General features: G+C 55.6%; 2 protein-coding genes across 2 annotated transcripts in view; one reads left to right on the top strand and one right to left on the bottom strand.

Annotated features, from left to right (window-relative positions):
* Positions 1 to 1,402: 1,402 nt before the first annotated feature.
* On the top strand, positions 1,403 to 7,470 carry VOLCADRAFT_103448 (uncharacterized protein; the record flags this gene model as incomplete). The annotated part of the gene is made up of 12 exons (XM_002947306.1): positions 1,403 to 1,567; positions 1,640 to 1,903; positions 1,988 to 2,182; positions 2,414 to 2,553; positions 2,945 to 3,102; positions 3,342 to 3,530; positions 4,191 to 4,503; positions 4,717 to 5,020; positions 5,262 to 5,659; positions 5,804 to 6,098; positions 6,381 to 6,838; positions 7,025 to 7,470. The coding sequence occupies 12 exons, from the start codon at positions 1,403 to 1,405 to the stop codon at positions 7,440 to 7,442; spliced, it is 3,297 nt and encodes a 1,098-aa protein (XP_002947352.1). The 3' UTR covers positions 7,443 to 7,470.
* Positions 7,471 to 9,829: 2,359 nt separating this feature from the next.
* VOLCADRAFT_87649 (uncharacterized protein) overlaps positions 9,830 to 20,359 on the bottom strand; it is a gene marked incomplete at both ends in the record, with an annotated part of 11,809 nt that continues 1,279 nt past the window's right edge. The window contains 8 exons of the mRNA XM_002947438.1: positions 9,830 to 10,288; positions 10,678 to 11,900; positions 12,232 to 13,207; positions 13,579 to 13,803; positions 14,220 to 14,224; positions 17,190 to 17,346; positions 17,668 to 18,044; positions 18,393 to 19,379. Of these exons, the coding sequence (XP_002947484.1) occupies positions 9,830 to 10,288; positions 10,678 to 11,900; positions 12,232 to 13,207; positions 13,579 to 13,803; positions 14,220 to 14,224; positions 17,190 to 17,346; positions 17,668 to 18,044; positions 18,393 to 19,379 (4,409 nt within the window). The remainder of the gene's footprint in view (positions 10,289 to 10,677; positions 11,901 to 12,231; positions 13,208 to 13,578; positions 13,804 to 14,219; positions 14,225 to 17,189; positions 17,347 to 17,667; positions 18,045 to 18,392; positions 19,380 to 20,359) is intronic.

Below are 20,359 nucleotides of genomic sequence, written 5' to 3' on the forward strand. Positions count from 1 at the left end.
ACCGCCATGAATCAATTATAGCAGTGGCAGTGTATTGGTAACAAGCTAAGAGATTCTGCTTTGTTTGACGCGTGGCGGGTTCTGACGCAGTACATCCGCAACCACGAAATAAGTCAACACCCGCCCACAGAATGGCACCGCACAGCTTTCTAACTAATGGCAGATCTTGAACCCAAGATGCCGAAGGTAGGCGTATGTCCTCAGGCGACGTGCCCTTGCAAAGTGTCGCTTGCTGCAGCTTCTGGGCATTCAACGGTTAACTCTGGTATCATGTGGGCAGAAAACGAACGTAACAACCTGTTAGCATTTGTCTCCTACACCAAAGCATCTGTCTCCTACACCAACGGCCTCGCGGACTGGTGCCTGCGGACTGGGTCGCTTCCCTTCTGCGGTGGCATTTCTCCTTTTATTATTGAACAGATATCTTGGTAGTATTTTTTGAAATCTAATTACACAGCGAAGTCACGTTGTAGGCTAACAGCACATAACTGCCTTTTCACAGCCAAGCCTAACTATGTTTCGATTTTATAGAGGGTAGTACAAGGAGTTATCTTGGCCAAGTTTATATTGTCAACTTGGGGATGAAGTTCAAGGTCCACGAATCAGTTGCAAAGTCGTTAAAAGCCGAACCCTTCAGTTTGGGACGGAATTAGCGAGAGTCCTAGAGAGACGGTCGAGAAAAGGGCCAAGCAGATTCATAATGAGTATAAGGATTGATGCGGCCATGTGGGGTTTCTTCGTCATGGAATATACAGCTATATGGCGCTATGAGGAGTCCAATGGACTCATGTGAATCCGCGGTGCATGCGAGTGGGCCACCACCGCATTCTCTAGCACATTTATGCGCTGCCGCTTACCAAGTTTCTGTTGGCTGGGGTCGTACAAGCAGTTCAAGCAGGCAAGAAAACGTCCTCCCCGTACAAATTAGCATAAGGCTCCCAAAACGTGAGCGCTTTAGGAAAGATGTCCTTTCAGTAATTTGTCTCCTATTTCAGGCACCATAACCTACTCTCCTGGCTTTGCGCCAGACTCTGTCTGCACTTACAAAATTTTAATGCCGCACTTCCATTAGAGAATTTTGTATACGAAAAGCTAGGCTCGGGCCTGCCAACAAGGCAGCAGCCTGCAGTCGCAAGGAAGACGCGCTAGCGCAGGGTTTGAGGTGAGGTTGTTGAATAGTAATCGCAACGCGGCCGGAGTCGCAGGAATCCTTGCGCTGTTATTGCGTGGAATGATGCATGGTTAATGCCAATTTCCTTGCTTTTAACAGGGTCATCCATTCACTGGGATTCCCTGTTACCGGCCGCCATCAAAAGGCCGTCGACTCACTTTTTCCTGCATTTGCAGTAGGCGGAGCCTGATTGAGAGCTAACTGCGATCATGGCCGGAGGTAATCTGTTTCATGACTGCTTGTCGAATGAAGGCTGCACTTTGGCTGAGGCGCTCACGTGCTTTTGTAACCCTAGGCGACCAGAAGGGCGAGGTGAAGGTGGCAGTAGGAAATACCACAACAGAGGAGGTAAACTTCGAGAAGATTGATCTAAAGGAGGCGCTCTCGATCCTAAACGTGAGTCGCAAAGGAGGGCGCTGCGAAGCATATGCCCTTTTGTAAATAACCCTTGCCCATGACTGATCACAGACTACTTCGCACGGCCTTTCGTCTGCGGAGGTGGAGAGACGGCTTAAGGAATATGGACCGAATAAGCTCCCGGAGAGCACCCGCAACCCGATTTTGGTGTTCTTGGGTTACATGTGGAACCCATTGTCCTGGGCTATGGAGGCAGCGGCTATTATTGCCATTGCTCTTTTGGACTACGCTGATTTTGCTCTGATTGTTGGTCTCCTTATTCTGAACAGCGTCATCAGCTATGTGGAGGAGTCGAGCGCCGACAAAGCCATCAAGGTACACCGGAGGGCCATCTGTACATGTTCTTGCATGAATTTTTTGGGCACAGCGTTAAACACTTTATAATTTTGTCCACTGCAGGCTTTAGCTGGAGCACTTGCGCCGAAATGCAAAGCCATACGCGACGGGACGGTTCAGACTATCGATGCAGTCAGTCTTGTACCTGGCGACGTAATCATCATGAAATTCGGCGATATCGTTGCTGCGGACGTGAAGCTTTTCTCTGATGATCCCCAGAAACCCTATGAGAAGCACTCTGAGGAGGTTCCTATGCAGGTCGGTGCGCCCTAACAGCTAGGAAGCCCCTGTCTGACTTAGGGTGGGATATCTTTTTATCTCCAGCCTTTGACTCCTTTCCGCATACTCGTTGTCCTTTGCAAACCTTGATCTCGTTTCTCTTTTGCATGGATGTAACGCCGGTCTTCCGTCGATTCGTGTCGAGTGTTGGAGAAGCTCAACCGTCACGGGTGTTCTCCACATCCCTTTGTTATATTTGCCCTTGTGTAGATTGACCAAGCCGCACTTACTGGCGAGTCCCTCCCCGCGAAGAAGTTCACCGGGGATGTGGCCTTTTCTGGCTCAGCCATCAAGGCTGGTGAGCGCCACGCTGTGGTGTATGCTACGGGGATCAACACGTTCTTCGGCAGGTGCGCATTTCTAGGCTTTGCAGTGAAGCTTGGACATGTTAAAAGAGCCATCTACCTCGTCCAAATCATTATTTCAGGAAAAATGTCATGAATATCCGAAGCGGGGCTTAAGGCAATTTACCGCAATCCTCCGCACCTTGCTGCCGTTGTGCCGGGACAGTCAGAACAGGCCTTGCACCGCTCTCCCTTCACAGGGCTATGGTTGCTCGCGGGTTGTTTGCCAAATGGACCTTTTTCGTCCGAACACTATTTGGGTCGGGATTGATTCTGGAGGTTAGGTTGTTTTGAGTAATTTGATTCCCTGGCGACTGCTTTTGGGGGCAGCCGTTGGATATTCTTTGATTATTTTGTCCACCAACCTCCTCACTCCTCTATTGGTCGCTCCCCGCAGGGCGGCGGCTCTAATCAGCGGCACTAACAATGTGGCTAACCTCCAGATTATTATGACAAAGATCGGAGGCGTGTGTCTCGTCACCATTGGCATCTGGGTCGTCATTGAGCTGTGTGTGCAGTTCGGAAAGTACCGCCATGACTGCGTCAGTGGCGAGGGTGAGTCTATGTTTTGACTGCGCTCAAGGCAGGGGTTAGGAGCGACAGCGAGTGGGTCGGTTCGGAATGATTAAATGTTATTCTACCCGACGATGACAGAATACAATCTATTAGAATGCTGCAACATCTTCGATCTTGGCAGTAGCAGCTGATGACAGCTACTTATGATGCGTATTCTGCTCTGCCACCGTCTCCTCACCGTCCCCTTCACTCTTGTCGTTGTTGTATTTTGGCCGCAGAGGGCTGCCCGACTCTCACCAACATGCTGGTCATCCTGGTCGGCGGCATCCCCATTGCCATGCCTACCGTGCTGTCTGTAACGCTTGCCCTGGGTGCGGCGAAGCTGGCGACTGAGGGCGCCATTGTCGCCCGCATGTCCGCCGTGGAGGAGATGGCTGGCATGGATATTCTCTGCTCAGACAAGACCGGTGAGTGCTGCTCTTGGGTCCTGCTCGTGGTTCGTGCTGTTTTGGTTTTTATATTATATTACGGCCTCTTGTGACTGGTGGTGTTCAGTTGGTTTCGGAGCTGTAAGGATTCTTCAGTGGAGGCGTCGTTGGTATGGATTCGCGAAGGACTGCTAGGGGCATTCCTGCTCCACTTGGCCCCCCGAGGCGTGCGTGTTGTGTGAGTTTCGTCAAACCCCTGCCCTAAAACAAATAGGAGGGACCCTCAGCGGGGCCCCCTTCGGAAATGGCGCTGGATAACTAGGTTAATGGATTATGGTTACAGGTTTCCCACCCAGCATTGTCGTCCAGTGGCAAAACAGCTGTGTTGAATGCTACACAAATAGCTGCTTTGTATATATGCATACACGCATTCAAAATTTCCAGCAGCACAATTTCCCGCCGCCGCCGGACGGGATGGCCATCTCTCCTGGTTTCTTGTGCCCTGTCCTGAAAGAGATCCGATGGAAATGGAAAAGGTGCCGACACGCATTCTTCTGTTCATGCACGTGTGTGTGAGCACAAGCGCATGACGAAGGGCCGCGCTTGCTAGTATGTGTTTGATAGTTCTTTATCTTCACAGTACTCTCAGATCCTATTCATTGCCCTTTCGCGTTGCGCTGGCCTTTTGGGGTATCAAAGGTACCTTGACTCTGAACAAGCTGTCCATCGAAACCGGCAACATCTTCGTGACTGAGCCCGGTCTTACAATTGATGACGTGCTGAAGTACGGCGCCCTGTCGGCCGACATCACGGGCGAGGAGCCTATTGATGTGGTTCTGTACAACAGCTACGCTCAGGCGTCGACGCTGCCAAACCGCTTCAAGAAGCTCAAGTGGATTCCGTTCAACCCCACGGACAAGTTTACTGCCGCGACTATGCTGGACCAGGAGACGGGTCGCATGTTCCGCTTGCTGAAGGGCAGTCCGCAAGTTGTGCTGAACAAGGCGTACAAGTAAGGGCTTACGCGACGGGCGGGTGGTCAAGAGGGCACGTAAGATATAACTCGGGAAAACTTAGAGAACAGACAGTTCGTTATCAAACTAAATCATGTGCTCGTTAAGTCTAAATAAGCTATTTTTCTTTCTGGTCTGACGTGTTAATCCGAGGACAACGACATTGCGTGTTTCCTCTTGATCTTTCTGCCGCCTGTTTTTCGTGTTTGCAGCAAAGACAAGCTGGCGGAGTCTGTCAACGCTAAGATGGTTGAGTTTGCCAACCGTGGCTTCCGTTCGCTGGGTGTCGCGATGGCCGAGGGTGACGGTGCTGACGGGCGGACGGAGTGGCACATGCTGGGCCTGCTGCCGCTGTTTGACCCGCCGCGTCATGACACGAAGGACACTATTGAGTACTGCCACCAGCAGGGCATCGAGGTCAAGATGGTTACCGGCGACCACCTGCTCATTGGCAAGGAGACTGCGCGCATGCTGGGCATGGGCGACACCATGTACGCGTCGGAGGTCCTCATTAAGGTACGACTGACTATTAGGGGAATGGCCAATGGAAATGCTATTTACTTGAGAAATGCGTTTGCTGGTGCCAAGCCAGGACGTTAAAATAAAGCAAAGAAATTTGCGTCATCAAGGTGCGATATAAATTCAGATACGGCACACCAGCCTTTCTGCCCCGACTTTTGCATGTCATGCCGCACGCGCGCCTTGGTGCGCGCTCAGTTTTCACGTTTCCTGCGTTTTCATTTCATTTCATTTCCAGGCTAAGAACGGTGACAAGGCCGCGCTGGGTGAGTTTGAGAACGTCGCGGATATGGTGGAGAAGTGCAATGGGTTTGCGGAGGTGTTCCCCGAGCACAAGTACGAGATTGTAGCCATCCTCCAGGACGCCGATCACGTGGTGGGGATGACTGGTGATGGCGTCAACGACGCGCCAGCCCTGAAGAAGGCCGATGTGGGTATTGCCGTCGCCGGTGCCACGGACGCGGCCCGCGGTGCTGCTGACATTGTGCTGACGGAGGCTGGTCTGTCGGCGATTAAGACGGCTGTGCTGGGCGCCCGCAAGATTTTCCAGCGCATGACAACCTACTCGAAGTACACGGTGGCCATGACGTTCCGTATTTGCTTCACTTTCGGCCTGCTGACCGTCATCTACGACTGGTGGGTCACTGGCGTGCTTCATTTTTATGACCAAAAAAGTTTGTATTTTTCTGCTCCAGTACACAGATTCCATTGCTTTTGTGCTATGGTGCTGCGTTTGCTTCTTATCAAATGACCACTAATGCCCCCAACCCGTGCGTGCAGGTATTTCCCGACCATTCTGATTGTCATTATGGCAGTCTTCAACGATGGCGCCATGATTGCCCTCGCCAAGGATCGGGTGGAGCCAAGTCGCCAACCCAACGCCTGGAACCTTAAGAACATCTTCCTCATGGGCATCGTGTACGGCCTGTACCTGACGCTGTCCACGTGGGCGCTGTATCAGACGGCCTGCAAGACAAACTTTTTCGAGAAGCACCTGGACATGTTCTCTCTGGATGACCGACACGCGACCCTGAAAACATGGTGCACGGACTACATCACCAACATCAAGAAACTCGTAAGTAGCGCTGCTTTATTGGAATAAAGTATCCATGGCTGTGGTCTGTGGGGGCATATTGCTGCAGCGGCGAGGGCGGCGGCTGTAGTGAATGCCTGCTCTGCTCTTTGTCGCGAAGAAGATGCGGCTCGGGATGTGCCCCTCGTCCGTCGCGTACTGTTATGTATGGTGCTCATGCATAATGTTGCTCTTGTATTGCCTTTTATCGTCCTAAGCTTTGTGCCCATGGCCCGCAACAACTTGAAAGAGTTTTTTCTCTCTACTCTTTTGCCTTATCTGCAGAGTCCCGCAGACTCTGTGTGCTCCGTTCCGGAGTACAACGTTCAGGAAGCTTTTGGCGGGAGCAAGGCAGCCTGCCAAGCGAGGGATTACGCATCACAGACCATCTTGCAGCAGTGCATGGTGGAGCAGAAGTACGTGCGCGGCGCCATGCTCCGGTCGCTCATTTACAACCAAGTGTCTGTTTCCGGCCAGGCGCTGGTGTTGGTGGTGCGCAACCAGGGCTATTCTCTGGCCCAGAAGGCCGGTACCTTGACCTACGTGGCCTTTGTCTTCGCGCAAATCGGCTCCACGCTCATCTCCATCTTTGGTTTCGGAGGCTACGTCCCGCCACGGCACCGGCTGGAGAACTGCCAGTTCTGTACGTACTCTGATCACACTCCGATTAGGTTCTTCCCTTCGAAGGAGGTGCCTATCGAGGGAACTGAGTCGCGCTATACCGCCTCAGTGCTTGGATGCCTGTAAGTATGGGTTGTTTTCCGTCACCTGGGGTTGTGCTTGGATTGTGAAAGCTCAAAAGGTTCTGACTTGACTTGAGTTGACTGTTACAAAAGGAGTCACTCCGTCCCTACAATTCTTTACCTTCGTTTCAGACGATGGTTTTTCCAGCTTGACTAATAAATGTAAATGTTGGATATGTTTTGCAGGGGCTACGTCATTGTCGCCTGGATTTGGTCGGGCATTTGGTACGTGCTTCTGGATCCCATTAAGTGGATTCTCTGCTGGATCCTGAACGAGGACGGCTTCCGTGACCAGTCCAGCGCTCGCTTTGAGCGTCGCCAGGAGCTGCAGCGCATTAGCCAGGAGAAGACTGTCGACGTGGGCGGCATGACGACACCCACCATCAGCAACCCTCTGGGTCGCGCCTCCATCCAAAAGCCCGTGGCTATGGTACTCGACCGTGCGTCGGCCGCACTGGTGCCCGTGCACCGGACATCTGAGGGTCTGGTGCGCGTCTCCAACGATCCCCACAAGGCTCGAGATCTCGCGCGCCGTAGCCGGCTGGTCGAAGCTGGTGTGCAGAGGACAAGCGGCGGCCACTCAAAGGAGATTACGCGTGCTTGAAGAAAAAACAGTTCGGACTTCACACGGGGTCGGGACGGATGGGCCCGACGTGGTCATTTCTCGGCCCTGTCTGTTGTTGTGGGCAGGTCTTGGCTTACTCATTACTAAGGGTATTTAAAGCGGCGAGCGGCAGGATTTGAGTGTAGACTTATGTAGTTTTTTGGCCGGCTGCCCGGCACAACAGAAATGACCATGTCGGGCCCATCCGCTCGGGGTGGAGAGCATGTGTGCGCGAGTGTGTGTTGGTGGTGGGGGGTAAAATATGGTGATGATGGCCCAGAACGGTGTCTTGCTTCTTCCGGTTGCGGATCGGGCCTCTTGTCTGACATTGGGCAATGCTTGTAAATCTCTAGTGAAGCAGCAGCTGCGGCAGTGGCTTTTGAGCGGACGTGGGTAATCGGGAGTGAGGTCTAGGTTGCACACCACAAGAAGCTTTCATCTCGATGGATCGAGGGAACTTGTGTCTGCGGCCTCTTGACAGCCGTATTCGGGACAGCACTGTGCAGAGGTTGAGATCAGAGACGTTGAGACTAGGATTCATTTTGTTTACAAGCTCCTAGGCTTCAGGAGATTGTTGCTATTGGGCGACCTGGTACTTGTCTGTACGGTTTGCGCACGGTGCAATTTGGTGCTGCTCTTGTGGTGAATTGACGGTGAATTGCTGAATCGCTTTGTGGTGAAGCTCGCAGAACACAGCATGTTTTAATGAACCTCTTTTGACAATACCACAGAGCATGGTTTGGGCTTTCACATACAGATGCCAAACTATATTTTTATAATCCCACCTGAAAAATTACACAATATTTACATTTTGTAGTTCAAGCGCCTATGATGTTCGGAAACCTTTTCCCGAATGTCGGCGGCTACTCCCTAGTGCTCTAGCGGTGCCGCGACGACAGCGATAAGGTATTATTATCGGAACCATTTTGCGTCGTCAGTAGATCGCGTCAGCCTTATGATCCTGCAGCGATGCATCGAATTTTGTGCGAAATCATGTGGCACGTGTCTGAGCTGTTGCCGCCACATGTGGACCCGTAGTATCTGTTAAATGACGAAGAAAAGGGCGACGATTCTGGGGGTGGGTGTGTCAGGGTGTTTTGATGACCTAGCTTTTTCGCGGCAGCTTGGAATAGTGTGCTCAGATACGGCGCGCCATACAGCTTCGTTTCTACCCTGCAAGCTGCTTCTTCAAGAACAGAATGATACAGAATAAAACTTTGAGCACCACATGGGTCGCATCGAGGCGTGCGGGAGGGAGACGTGCCGCACACGTGCTAACGGTAAATTACAAGACCACCTCACACATGGCGAAAGTTTGCAACCGTCTTCAGACTCTAAATGTGTCAGGAAAACGCTAAGCCGCATAATCAAAGCGATTTGGATGAGACGCATACAACAAATTCTGCATGTGAGTCTACCTTGAGGCGGCAGGTGAAGCCGTATAGCCAGCTGGACTGAGGGATGCTTTCTATTCTGCTGACTTTAAGCCGTTGGTCAGTAATGTCAAGGAAATCTAGTCAAGGTAAAAGCCCTAACACTCGACCAAGGTGAAGTTTCCATCAGCTTTATTTCCCGTATTCGTCCGTTGGGTCATAATTTCATACGTTCCGACGGTGGCAATCATAATGCTAATACTCTGAGCCGTCTCAAGACCCGCAGTGTCGTGCGGTTGACGCTCGTTTAGCGCGTTGCACATGAGCCTGTAGGGCTCCACTGTAACGACTACTTGCGCCGAGGTTGCTTGGCAATACGACTTTCGTGACCGGTAGAATCTGATACTTAACTTTGACGACACAGTAGGAGCCATGGAATTAGGGGCATGTTCAACATCATCATCAGCCTCGTATGCATGTATTTGTTAAGGGGGGGAATTGCGGCAATTCGGGTGTCATCCAAAAGTGCTTAAGAGTTAAAGAGGAACATGCAGGGAGAAGGTTCCACTAATAGCCCAGTTCAATAACCACACATACATACACACAACATTAGATCTGAGAGAGCCCTCGGGACCGGTACTATGGCTTAAAATGGTCGAGTGGCAAGCAGCCCGTTTTTTAGGCCTTTTGACTGCCTTTGCATGCGTTGTTGTGGCGTTGCCTGCAGGGATATCACGAATTCATTAAGTCATCACGGATTTGTTCCACCTCGTAGGCTGCAAGAGGAATGGTTCCCTGAGTTGCTGCAGTGAGCTATTCGAAGAATGCGACCTCCTTTCGAGAAGGCGCTTACAGGCTATCATCTGCACCTTGAATGCCGTATCGCCGATACTTTCGTCCATCCATGATCCTCGACAAAAAGTCACGGCAAAAGTCGCTTGCCTGTTATTACATCTTTTGCATACCGATGGACTACACAATCCCGCCACGCATACCATTAAAAACACTCAAATTTCACAGCTTCGCTCTCACGTGCATCTTCGCAAGCACATGTCTAAACCACTCCTCCAGAAGCTGCTTCCTGCCATAATCACTGCACGTCAACCACACGTCATGAAACTGCTGCAGGATAAGCCCTCCGCCCAAAGGCAAAGTCTGAAGCTCCACCCTTAGACGGCCCAGGGCTTGCGGGACGAGGCGAAAATCTATTACCATCATAACCCCTGCGACGATACCCGCGCAGCGCCGAGTAAGGACTTGCGCATCGCAACCTGCTGCTGCTCCAGGCGACTCTTTCTCGTCACCGCCGCTCGTTCCGACACGCAGCCTTCGCTCGTGCCCTGATGGGCCCTTTGCCAAGGACGGTCCCTCCGCAACACCGTCGCATGCCGTCGCCCACTCGCGCAGCTGTATGACCAGGCGCGCCGCGCACCAGGCCTTCATAGGATGGGCCTCCGGCAGAGATTGAAGCGCCTGCGGGCCACAGGCAGCGGTCCATGCGATCTTTGTTTCTCTCCGCAATGAGACTACCTCTAGCTCTATCCGCCATCCTCTAGCTCTATCCGCCATCCTGCATCGCTGATAGGCTACGAAGCGCCAGTGCCCTTGCAAGAGGTGCAACTGCTGCAAACGAACTAACTCCACGTGAACTAAGACGACTCTTTTTTCATTTTTATGCAACAGGGCCCCCTATCAGGACCTACGTTTCCTTGGTCTCTGTGATTGGCGATAAGGGCATTAACAGCCCTAAATCCCAGAACTGCCCAGAACTCTGCCGGGCTCGTCCAACAAGCCGTTTCAACCGATTTGCCGATTCCAACCAGCCCGCACTCATCCCGCATGGGTTGTTCACGTACACGGACCTGTCGTACACCCCACTCGAGCAGCTCCAGGTCGCCTTCGCTGCACGGCTCCTGGCATGTACGGTCGATGTAGTACGGCAGCATGGAGGCGGCCAAAGCCACGCCAGCAACGCTGCGGCGCTGCTCCTCCTCCTCCTCCTCCTCAGCCGCCAACACGCCTTGAATGCCACCGTCGCCGCCACTGCCGATGGTCGTCAGGCCACGTCGTCCGTGCAATATCGACGGGCCCGCACGGCTCCGGCCCTGGCTCTTCTCAGCAACGGTGCTACTAGCGCCATCGGGGCGCCGCCGTACATTCCCAGCAATTCCTGCTGCTTCTGCTGTAACCGCTGTTTCCTTTTCGCACAGGCTCGACACCAGAGCCGCCCAAGTTGCGTGTGCTGCTTGAGCCACCGACTCCGGCGCACCCTTGAGCAACAGAAAGATGTACGGCAACACGACGTACGCTGCTCCGCCCAAGTCCTCAGCATGCGGCATGCATGATGCCGCCAGGGGCAGCAGGAATGCGAGGCGAGAAGCCGCCACCGGAACGGCAGCAAAGCCGTCATTGCCCCGGCCGCCGCTGCCGTACGCTAATTCAAAGGCAGGGTAGCACGGCAGCAGTGCCAGTAGCGGCGGCAGCGCCGCCGCCGGCGATGACAAGGCGTCTGTGCTGAGTCGTGCAACCAGGTCTCCGTGTGCTCGCAACTGTAGCGCACAAAACTGCAAGTCGGCCAGCGCCCCTAGGGCCGCAGCCGCTGCCCTCGCCCTCTCGCCCCGTGCTACCTGCGCCCTAGCGCTTCCCGCCCTATCGGCCGTTGCGGCGTCGCCGCCTGGTGTCGCCACAGCCTTTGCCGGCGGCACTTGCGACGCCGACGACAACATGCCGTACGCCGCCGTCAGCACGCTGACTTCACAAACAAAGGCCTTATCCAGCACCCCCCGGATGCACCCCGTCGCCGATGGCGGCAGCGCCGCCAGCCAAGCCCGACCTGACGGCGTGTCTGCCACGCCGCCGTACAGCAGGTTGAGCCGCCGCGCAGCCGCTGCCGCGTCAGATAGAAGCGCGTTCGCCAGAGTCATACATGTGGCGGCGTTTGGCAGCGCCACCGCCGAACCCCCGGGCGGCGGCGCGGGCATGCGGAGCACCTCGATAACAGTCTTGGCCAGCAGCTGCGTGTCGGCGAATAGTGACCCTTGGGACTGCCCCTCCAGGACCGCCGCCGCACACTCTGCTGATTCACCTGATACAGGACCGGGACGGGGAAGACGGGGAAAGCCCTGATGGAGGCACTGAAAGGCGGCCTGGACAGCCTGGGGGGACGGCGCTTACATGCAGCAGAAGTCCGCTGAGACGTATTGCCAAAAATATTCAAGCGTGTGGGGAAACAGGACGTTTGACGGGCGAAACGACGAACAAGGAGGGCGCGCGATAGAGGAGGACGCGCACATCTTTAGTCATCATCTCATTTCTTCTCATTCATGATGCTTCCTAAAGCATCATAGCTAGATTTTGACTCCCGGCTTGGGCATTCGATAAAAAACATGAAAACCAAAAACCTTGGTCACACATACCTGAAACTGCTAGCTGTAGCACGCGGGCGAACCCTAACGATCCCATCATGAGGGCCCCGAGTGCGCCTCGTGCAGGGTGCCAGCAGGGTACCCCAGATACCGCCGCGGTTGCCGGCGCCGGTGACACCAGGTGCTCAGCCGCACTAGCAGCAGGCTGCAGCGGGCCCTGCAGCGGGGGCTGCGCTCGCAGCCTTGACCAGCAATAGCCCAACGTCATGTCAAGTATTGCGACCCGTGGGTGACCTGCGTTGTTCAGTGCAGATGGCGAGTAGGAGCCCCCGAAGCTCTGCGCGGCTGCCTCAGCTCCGACAGTGGCAGCGGCGGCTGCGGCTGCGGCTGCCTCTTGGAGCGTGGCATCGAGCACGTCCGTGCAAGGCTGTAACAGCCGTAGCAAGGTCTCCTGGGGCTGCCCAAGCCGCTGTAGCCGTACCGTCATGACGCAGCCCTCCAGCAGCCCGCCGGCAGCCGCCGCCGCCACGGAAAGTGGGACCTTTGGGTCTGTTGTAGAACACGCCGCCGCCGCCGCCCCTGCCGCTGCTGCTCTTGCCATTCCCAATGCTGTGGCTGCAGCTCTACCTCCGGCGTGTAGCTGGTCCGCGATCGACGCGAACGCAGCAGCTGCTGCCGGCCGCAGTGACGCCCCCTCTTCCCCTGTCCGCCCGGCTGCTGTTGCTACGGCTGCTGTAGCCGCTATAGCCCGGGTGCAGGCGGACCCGATTTGGCGACATGACGCGTGGAGCGCCGCCAACGCCACTGCAGCTGTTTCCTGAGCAGCTGCCGTCATCAATAGCGCCAAGTGGGTGTCGCTCCGCTGCCCTGGCGGCGGCGGCGGCGGAACTGGAAATCCCCTGGAGCCGTCTTCTAGGCTGGTTTCACCGCTGCTGCCGCTGCCGCTCAACAGGACACTGATGGCTCCACCCAATGTGGCCAGCAGAGCTGCCAGTAAGGACACGTGGCCCCTCCAGTCGCCGGTAATCTGCGACATCAGGGGAAGCCGGGCCGTCAACATGTCATATCGTGCTCGATGCCGTACAACAAAAGTGCAACCGTTGATCTGCTGATCTGCACCTTGCTTGCATGTGAAACTCTCAAACCCCAAGTCACAGCGCTGTCCGCATGAATTTCTAGGGGATTTCGCCACTTTGGAGGAATGAGCTCAACAAACCTAATGAGCAACACGGTCCAAGCTATGTTCCAACGTCTTGCTGGCGTAAATCTCTCCCAAAAATGTACGGAAAGGGCAACGGAAAAAACGAAACGACCGAGAGCTCGCGTACTAACAACTATATTAACAACCCTAAACCCCAGAACTTCGTATTGTGCCGGTTGTCAAATAAAGGCGCTAACGGCGACCACAGCAGAGCTGCGCAACCCCAAATCATCACATGACCGCGAGATGCGGCATGGCGCCTGAGCATTTACCGCTAGGTGCTCCAGAACCAGCTCCACTGCCGTGCACAGATCCGTGACCGCGTCGGTGGAATCCAGTAGGAGGCGTGAGGACGGGGGGCGACGCAGCTCTGAAAGAAGCGACTGGTGCGCCCGACGCAGGAGCTGCTGCGGCTGCTGCAGCTGCGGGGACGGTGATGATGGTGCTGCCACATGCTGCTGCTGAGATGCTGCTGTGCTTCCACAATAAAAAGGGGGAAGAGAGATTGAGGAAAGAATGGTTCGTTTTGTTTTGCACAATATGAATATCAGATAGAAGGTGGGGCGAAACGACCAGGACGGCCTCTTCTCCATTGACACATCCGGGCTCCTACCCCACCTACTTCAACAGCAGCTCAGCATTCTTTTTCCATCTCACTGGGGTTTTGACCCTTTCCTTTCCCTGGCCGTACATAACTGGTTTTGCTTGCTTGTCCCAGTTACGCGGTTCGATTCGTCGTACTGCCTCAAAAACCACAGAATTCCAATTCGTGCACTGTGTGCTTACAGCTCTGCCTCTGGGCTTGCTTGGAGCTTGTGCTCCAACCCATATGTCACACCTGAGCTGTCGGGGACTGAGCAAGCAATCACAGCGATCAGAAGCAGGGCCGCCGCTCGCGCGCCCCAAGGCAAAGAGATTGATGCTAGGCGCTGTGCCAGCGAGCATTGGAGTGCCTGCAGGAAAGGTACTTTGCTGGCAGACCCTGCGCTTAACAAGAGAAATGTCAGCAGCTTCAGGATATGGTGTGAGGCCATAGTAAGTACCTGGCGAACCTAAGGAGCCTGGTCGCCCTGCCAAGTACGTCCAGCGGGTAAGCAAACCAAGCAGCTTTGGCCAAAGCTGTCGGTGCCAATCCGGGCTTCCTTGTGTTCGATCGAGCAACCATACCACATCATCCGCATCAGCGTCTGAAAATGTTTTGTTGTTCTGTCTGCAGGATAATGGTTACAACGAAGTCGCATTTCAGCGTCTGCCGGCATCAGATAAAAAGCTCGTTATCTTTCACCTGCCGGACCACAAAGCCTCTATCCGTTCTCTACATCCGCGTACGTCGCCTTGCTCAAAACAATGCCTTAACAAACCCATTGCCAATGGAAGAGTTCACATATCGAGCAAGCTCATCGTCATCGCCAAGACAAAAACATTCTCCTGACAAATAAGAAGAACATAAACTCGCCTGAACCCACCGCGATTGGCCTGCTTTGAACAATGGCGTACGGTAACGGTTTGCGACTGTTTTCCGACACAACGCTATCACAGGCAAACGTGAGTTTCCGAACAACTCATATGTCGCTGCTTTAAAGTAATGCTTCGCATATCACCACTGCTTTCATGACCATAAGGCGTCCCGTCGCAGTCATATCGACAACAGTCTTGCCCAGTCTAAGGCACGCCCATCATCCTTACGAATTCACCAGCCACGATTATAACGAAGGTAATATACCGAATACCAAAATTGCACCCTTAAAAATCTGCCAGCCAAAAGCCATTCGACAGCAGTTGTACGGACTTCAACGGCACGTACAACAAATCCCCAAACCATCATTACTGCCTTTCTCGCTGCTTACAAAAGTTAGCACTTATCTGAAATCTCAAAAGACGCCTCGATGTCCCTCGCCGAAGACCGCGGAAGCGCTCCCCCACTCAAACAGCACCTATGCATCAAACATGCACCTATGAATGCTTCACCGCATTCTCAGCCTGTACGCCACCTGTACGCCACGGATGCGTCTCCGGTACTTCACCAATCGTACCAGGGCCCTTACAGCCGGCCCCGGAGGGTGCTGTGACAAGGCTCCCACCTTTCAATCCCTACTGTACGACACGAAAGGAACTTTTCTTCCGGCCAGGAATAGCAACGGAAGGGCGACGCGCGGTAGACAAAAAGAGAAAGGAGACATCGTGAGCACACCGCACACTAAGGGCAAACACACGCAAAATCAACACACCAGCTAGAGACGAAAAGACCTTCTCACGAGGCGACCTCCGCACATACATCTAGGACAAAAACCCTCGCACAACACCAAGACATCAGTAAGAAACCAGAATCAAGACTGCAAACGCGACGTTGAGCCCAAACAACACAAAAAGATCCGCATAAAAGGACCGCCGCGTAGCAAATCGCTGGAAACTGCAAAGATTGAGACAGCGACTCAAAACGCACAACCCTGGGATCGCTGCCATGGCAGTGACAGAAAGCCAAGCATGCTATGATAAACTGAAGAGCTCTACCGCGTGCCGTGAGTCCCGAGTGTACAGCGCCGGGTGCGGTTAACACGTGCACATGCCGCAAACCATATCCCAAGGACTGCCCCCAACTATTCCGATGCCTCCGTACGTGTGCGGAACTTTAAACTCGTAACTCTTAAAACTCTTTAAACTATTGATGCCCAAACTGCTTCAAAACTGCATTCAAATTCATGTATTCGGGGACCCGACCAAAGCTACGACCAAGAAATGCTTCTTACGGAGTGCTCATGAACGACAGCGGTTGCGGCATCAGAGCATCGATCTACCAGACCCCGGCGCCCTAAGCTCCACCATCGCCCTGTTGCTCAGCCGCCGGGCCCCCGGATCCCGGGGTGGCGCCGCCGCCGCCAGCGCATGCCGCACCACTCATGTCGTACTGTGCCCTAATGGCGTCGCAAACGAGGGCTTCGCGGCCCGCGCGACACCTCTGTCCTTTCCTTGGACCAGCAGGGCCTAAGGGCTGCAACCCTGTGTGAGAAATCCTCCGAGGCCTTTCAGGCCGTCATATAAGCCGTCATATGTCATTCAGGGCCTTCCGCCTTTTCGCCTTTCCTCGCTACCCGCCTCCTCCCCTTTCACATTCTTGCACCATCTTCAGCAGCTGCAACAGCCGCTACCTCCAACTTGCGGCGGTCGTCGGGGTGTCGTACTCAGCCCGAAGAGGTGCACTTTGACATAACGCCCTAATTGACGCACACCCATCCATCCAGGGACCACTCATTCACGCAACCGCACACAGACAGACATGCGACAGATTAAAACCAAAAGACACCCCACCTCTCTCGCCCCATCCCCTACCATCATTATCCCTAGTGCGCACCTCATGCCTGACCCTTACGGCGCGTTCCCAGTTTCCGGCATTGCTACCACCCAGATAAATTCCGTGGATACTGCTACTGCTGCTGCTACTGCTGCTACTCCTGCTACTGCTGCTACTGCTGCTACTGCTGCTGCTGCTGCTGTCAGGCCTGAGCACCCCACATGCGCCATAGCTTAAGTCTACTTGGCTTTCTCTCTCCCACGCTCCGGCATTTTTCCATCCTTTCTCTGTGCTTGGTTGCGCTGTGGTTCCTTCCGGACACTCGGCTACGCGATTTCCACCTTCCATTGGCACTCGACGCCGGGGGGAGAGAAGCGCGGAGACTGCGCCCGCCGCGGTCGCCGTCGCTGCAGCCGCCGCCGCCGCCGCCACCTGCCCGTCCTCAACCATCGCCACGGGATTCAGGTGCGCCGGGGGTTCGGTTCGTCCGCCTTGGCCTGTAGAACACGAGTAACGCACGCTCGTCCTCAAAGGCGTCGGAATCGTCCGGACGCTGCCGCAACAGCTGGTGCTGGTGCTGCTGGTGCTGCTGGACCCGCCAGCCCTCTCCTTCCCGGCTGCCGCTGACGGGGACGCCGGCTGTAGTTGACGCGGTGGCAGTCTGTGTGGCAGCCCGCTGTGTGGTGTTTACACGGTGTAGATGCGGCCGAATCGCCGCCAGCAGCGGTGCGGGGAGAACGTGTACGGCGACATCGGGGTGTATGTAGCTCTCCCAGGGCGCTTGCATTAGCAGCAGCGGCGGCGGCGGCGGCGCCGCTGGCGTCGTCGCCAAGCCCCCGACCTCAGCTGCCGTTGCCGCCGCAGCAGCAGCAGCAGCAGCAGTAGCAGCCGCAAGTGCTGTAGCTTGCGGCGGTGGTTCCTTTCGGGGCGTCGCCACATTAGACCCGTCGTCTCTCAGCTGTGGATTGTACGGGTCGTACGGAGGGTTCTGACTTACCGGGGGTTCGACATGCGACCTAGGCGGCGGCGGGGAGCCGAGCCCCGGGAGAGGTACCGTTGCAATCCCTCCGCGGCCATCGGTTCCCAAACTTTGGACCGCCGTACGTAAATCTACTGCCTGAACGCCGCCGCTGCCTTGGCGCCCATCCGCCGTAATGCCGTCGCCAAGGCAGCGGCGGCGATAGGGCCTGCCCCCGGCCCCGTCGACGCCGTCGTCGCCATCAACGCCGCTTCGCTTGCGGCCGCCGCTGCCGCCGCCGATGCTACTGCTGACACGGCCACGGGCAGCGGGATCCACGCCGCTGACAGAGGCGCCTGCTGCCGTCGTCCGGGCACTTGGGCGCCCGGCAGGCGCCTTACCGCTAGGGCCCGCATCTGCGGCGGCAGCAGACGGGGCCGTACCCCAGCGAGCCGCTAAAATTCGTCTTATGGCCAAAGCTGCCTCAATCCGCGCCGGCGAATCCAAGTCTGCGCCTCCGTCATACTGCTGCGGTAACTGCTGACGCGGTTTTAGCTGCGGTTTTAGCTGCGGTTTCAGCTGCTTCGGGCCTTGTGGCAAGGAGCCCTGCTGCTGCTGCTGCTGCTGGTGCGGCTGCGGCGGCAATGGTGGCGGACGTAGCTGCTGCTGCTGCTGCTGCTCTTGTGGAGGCGTTTGCTCCTGCGACTTGGCTGTCGACCGTTGCAACCCGGCGGCTGGCAACCGTACTTTCAGCCTGAGACGACCTGGTACGGCTTGCTGTACAGCTGCAGCATCCGGGTCAGGGACGGCAGTCTCAGGAGCAGTAGCACAGTCAGCAATGGCAGTAGTAGCGTCACCAAAGGAGGCGCCATCAGCATTGCTCGCTGCCGTGACGCTCGGCGCTACAGCCGCCTTGGTGGCTAGTGCATTCCGAGCAGCAGCAGCAGCAGCAGCAGCAGCAGGCGGCACTACGGGCAGGTCCTGAGCCGCTGAAGAAGTAGCCTGAGGCTCCTGAGGTACAGAAGGTGGGGGAAGTGCCGCATGTGCCTGACCAACGCCGGCGGCGGCGGCGGCGGCCGAGTCATCAAGAGGCGGCTGATATATCGCCTTGGGGGACCTTGACCCCGCAGATAACGTCGCCGACTGCAGCGGCGGCGCCGGGGCCGAGGCCGCGCCTGCGCGCCGCTGCCTTTTGGCATTGTCTGGATCGGGGCCCTCGGTTTGTGGCTTAGCTGCGGATGCTGACGCTGGCGCCAGGCTAGTGGTCGCATCGTTCAACTCGACGGCTTGCGGCAGGTCCGCAATGGCGGCCGGTGCTCTGTCATGCCGAGCTTCAGGGTCCGCCATCTTGAGATGTGCCGGTAGCTGCGGCCTGAAAATCGAGGGTGCATGCCCGTAACGATTCTCTGGATTTGGGAGGGCAGCGGGGACGGCGGCGGCGGGGTTAGCGTCTGCATGCCCTGCAGCGGCTTCTGCCGGCGGTGCCGATGAAGTGGGACCCCGCTGCTGGCGCCGGTGACGTTGTCGTGCGGGAGAGCTAGGGTTCTTGGTGCCTTGGCTTCCTGTTGTCGGTTCCCTGGTGGTGTCGATAGCGGCAGCGGCGGCTGTAACGCCGGCGGGTTGCTGACTAGTACGACAGCGTTTCATCCCGCTTGACTGCGTTCCCTGGTCCACTGAGGCCAATGGGCTGTTTGGTTCTTCTGTACCGGGCGCCTTCACTTCCTCCGGCTCCGCCGTCAGAGCAGCAGCGTCTGCCGGCACAGATGCAGCACAGGCCTTGACACTAGGAGCAGATCCAGGGCTACCGTCGGCGTCGCCGCCGCCGTTAGCGACGTCGTCGCCGCCAGCGCCGCCGTCGCCGCCTGTGTTGCCACGACCGCTAGGGTGGCTCGCCTTGTGGCCTGGCTCTGCACTGCCACTGCCACCGTCGCGGCCGCCACCGCCGCCGCCGCCGTGTTGGACCCGCACCGCAGCGCCGGCGGCGTCAGCAGCGCTGCCGGTACCGGCACCGCCAGAGGCGCAGGTGGATGCGCATGCCATTTGAATAGCGGTCATCAGGGCATCGTACTGGTGTTGGTACCATAGGCCGCACCTAAATGTAATCCAAGAGGGGCGAGGTCGCATAGCTCACGCTGTATAGGTTCCATAAATAAAATGTGAGACATGCTGGCATAGTGTGTGTGGTTGAAGTGGCCCACTAAAACAGGACGCGACCGGTTGGTTGGGGCTTATGTGCTTAAACAAGCTACGCTGCTGCCAGGGGTGAGGCTGATGCATTTTTCTTCCATCTATCCATACCCTTCCAAACCGCTCCATTTTTGTTGACGGCTCTTTCGTGGGTGATCGATTTTTATGATTTGTCGACTATCTTTACTTGTTGTGCTCAATGTCTTGAAAGCATTCACAAAGGCCTCGTTCAGGGTCGTTCAAGCGTCCAAATAATAAAATTGGCTTCGGCAGCGGCTGACAAATCACAAAAAAAACATCTGATGGATGGTAGCGCTGTTTGCTGTAGCTTAGATTATGATAATCTAAGTTTGGATGTAAAATAGAAAGATATTTCCCGGAGCTTTCTGGCGAAAACTGCTGGTGTTATAACAAACCACATGGTGTTGGTGTTATAACCTTAACGCGAATAATGTTTTGACAAGCGGGGCAAGGGCGCATAGGCCGACATGGACAGGGCAGGTGGATGTACATCCATCATTCTGTCCGTAGCCACGTCCAACAG

Source organism: Volvox carteri (assembly GCF_000143455.1).
Source record: "Volvox carteri f. nagariensis unplaced genomic scaffold VOLCAscaffold_6, whole genome shotgun sequence".
Taxonomy (NCBI): Eukaryota; Viridiplantae; Chlorophyta; class Chlorophyceae; order Chlamydomonadales; family Volvocaceae; genus Volvox; species Volvox carteri.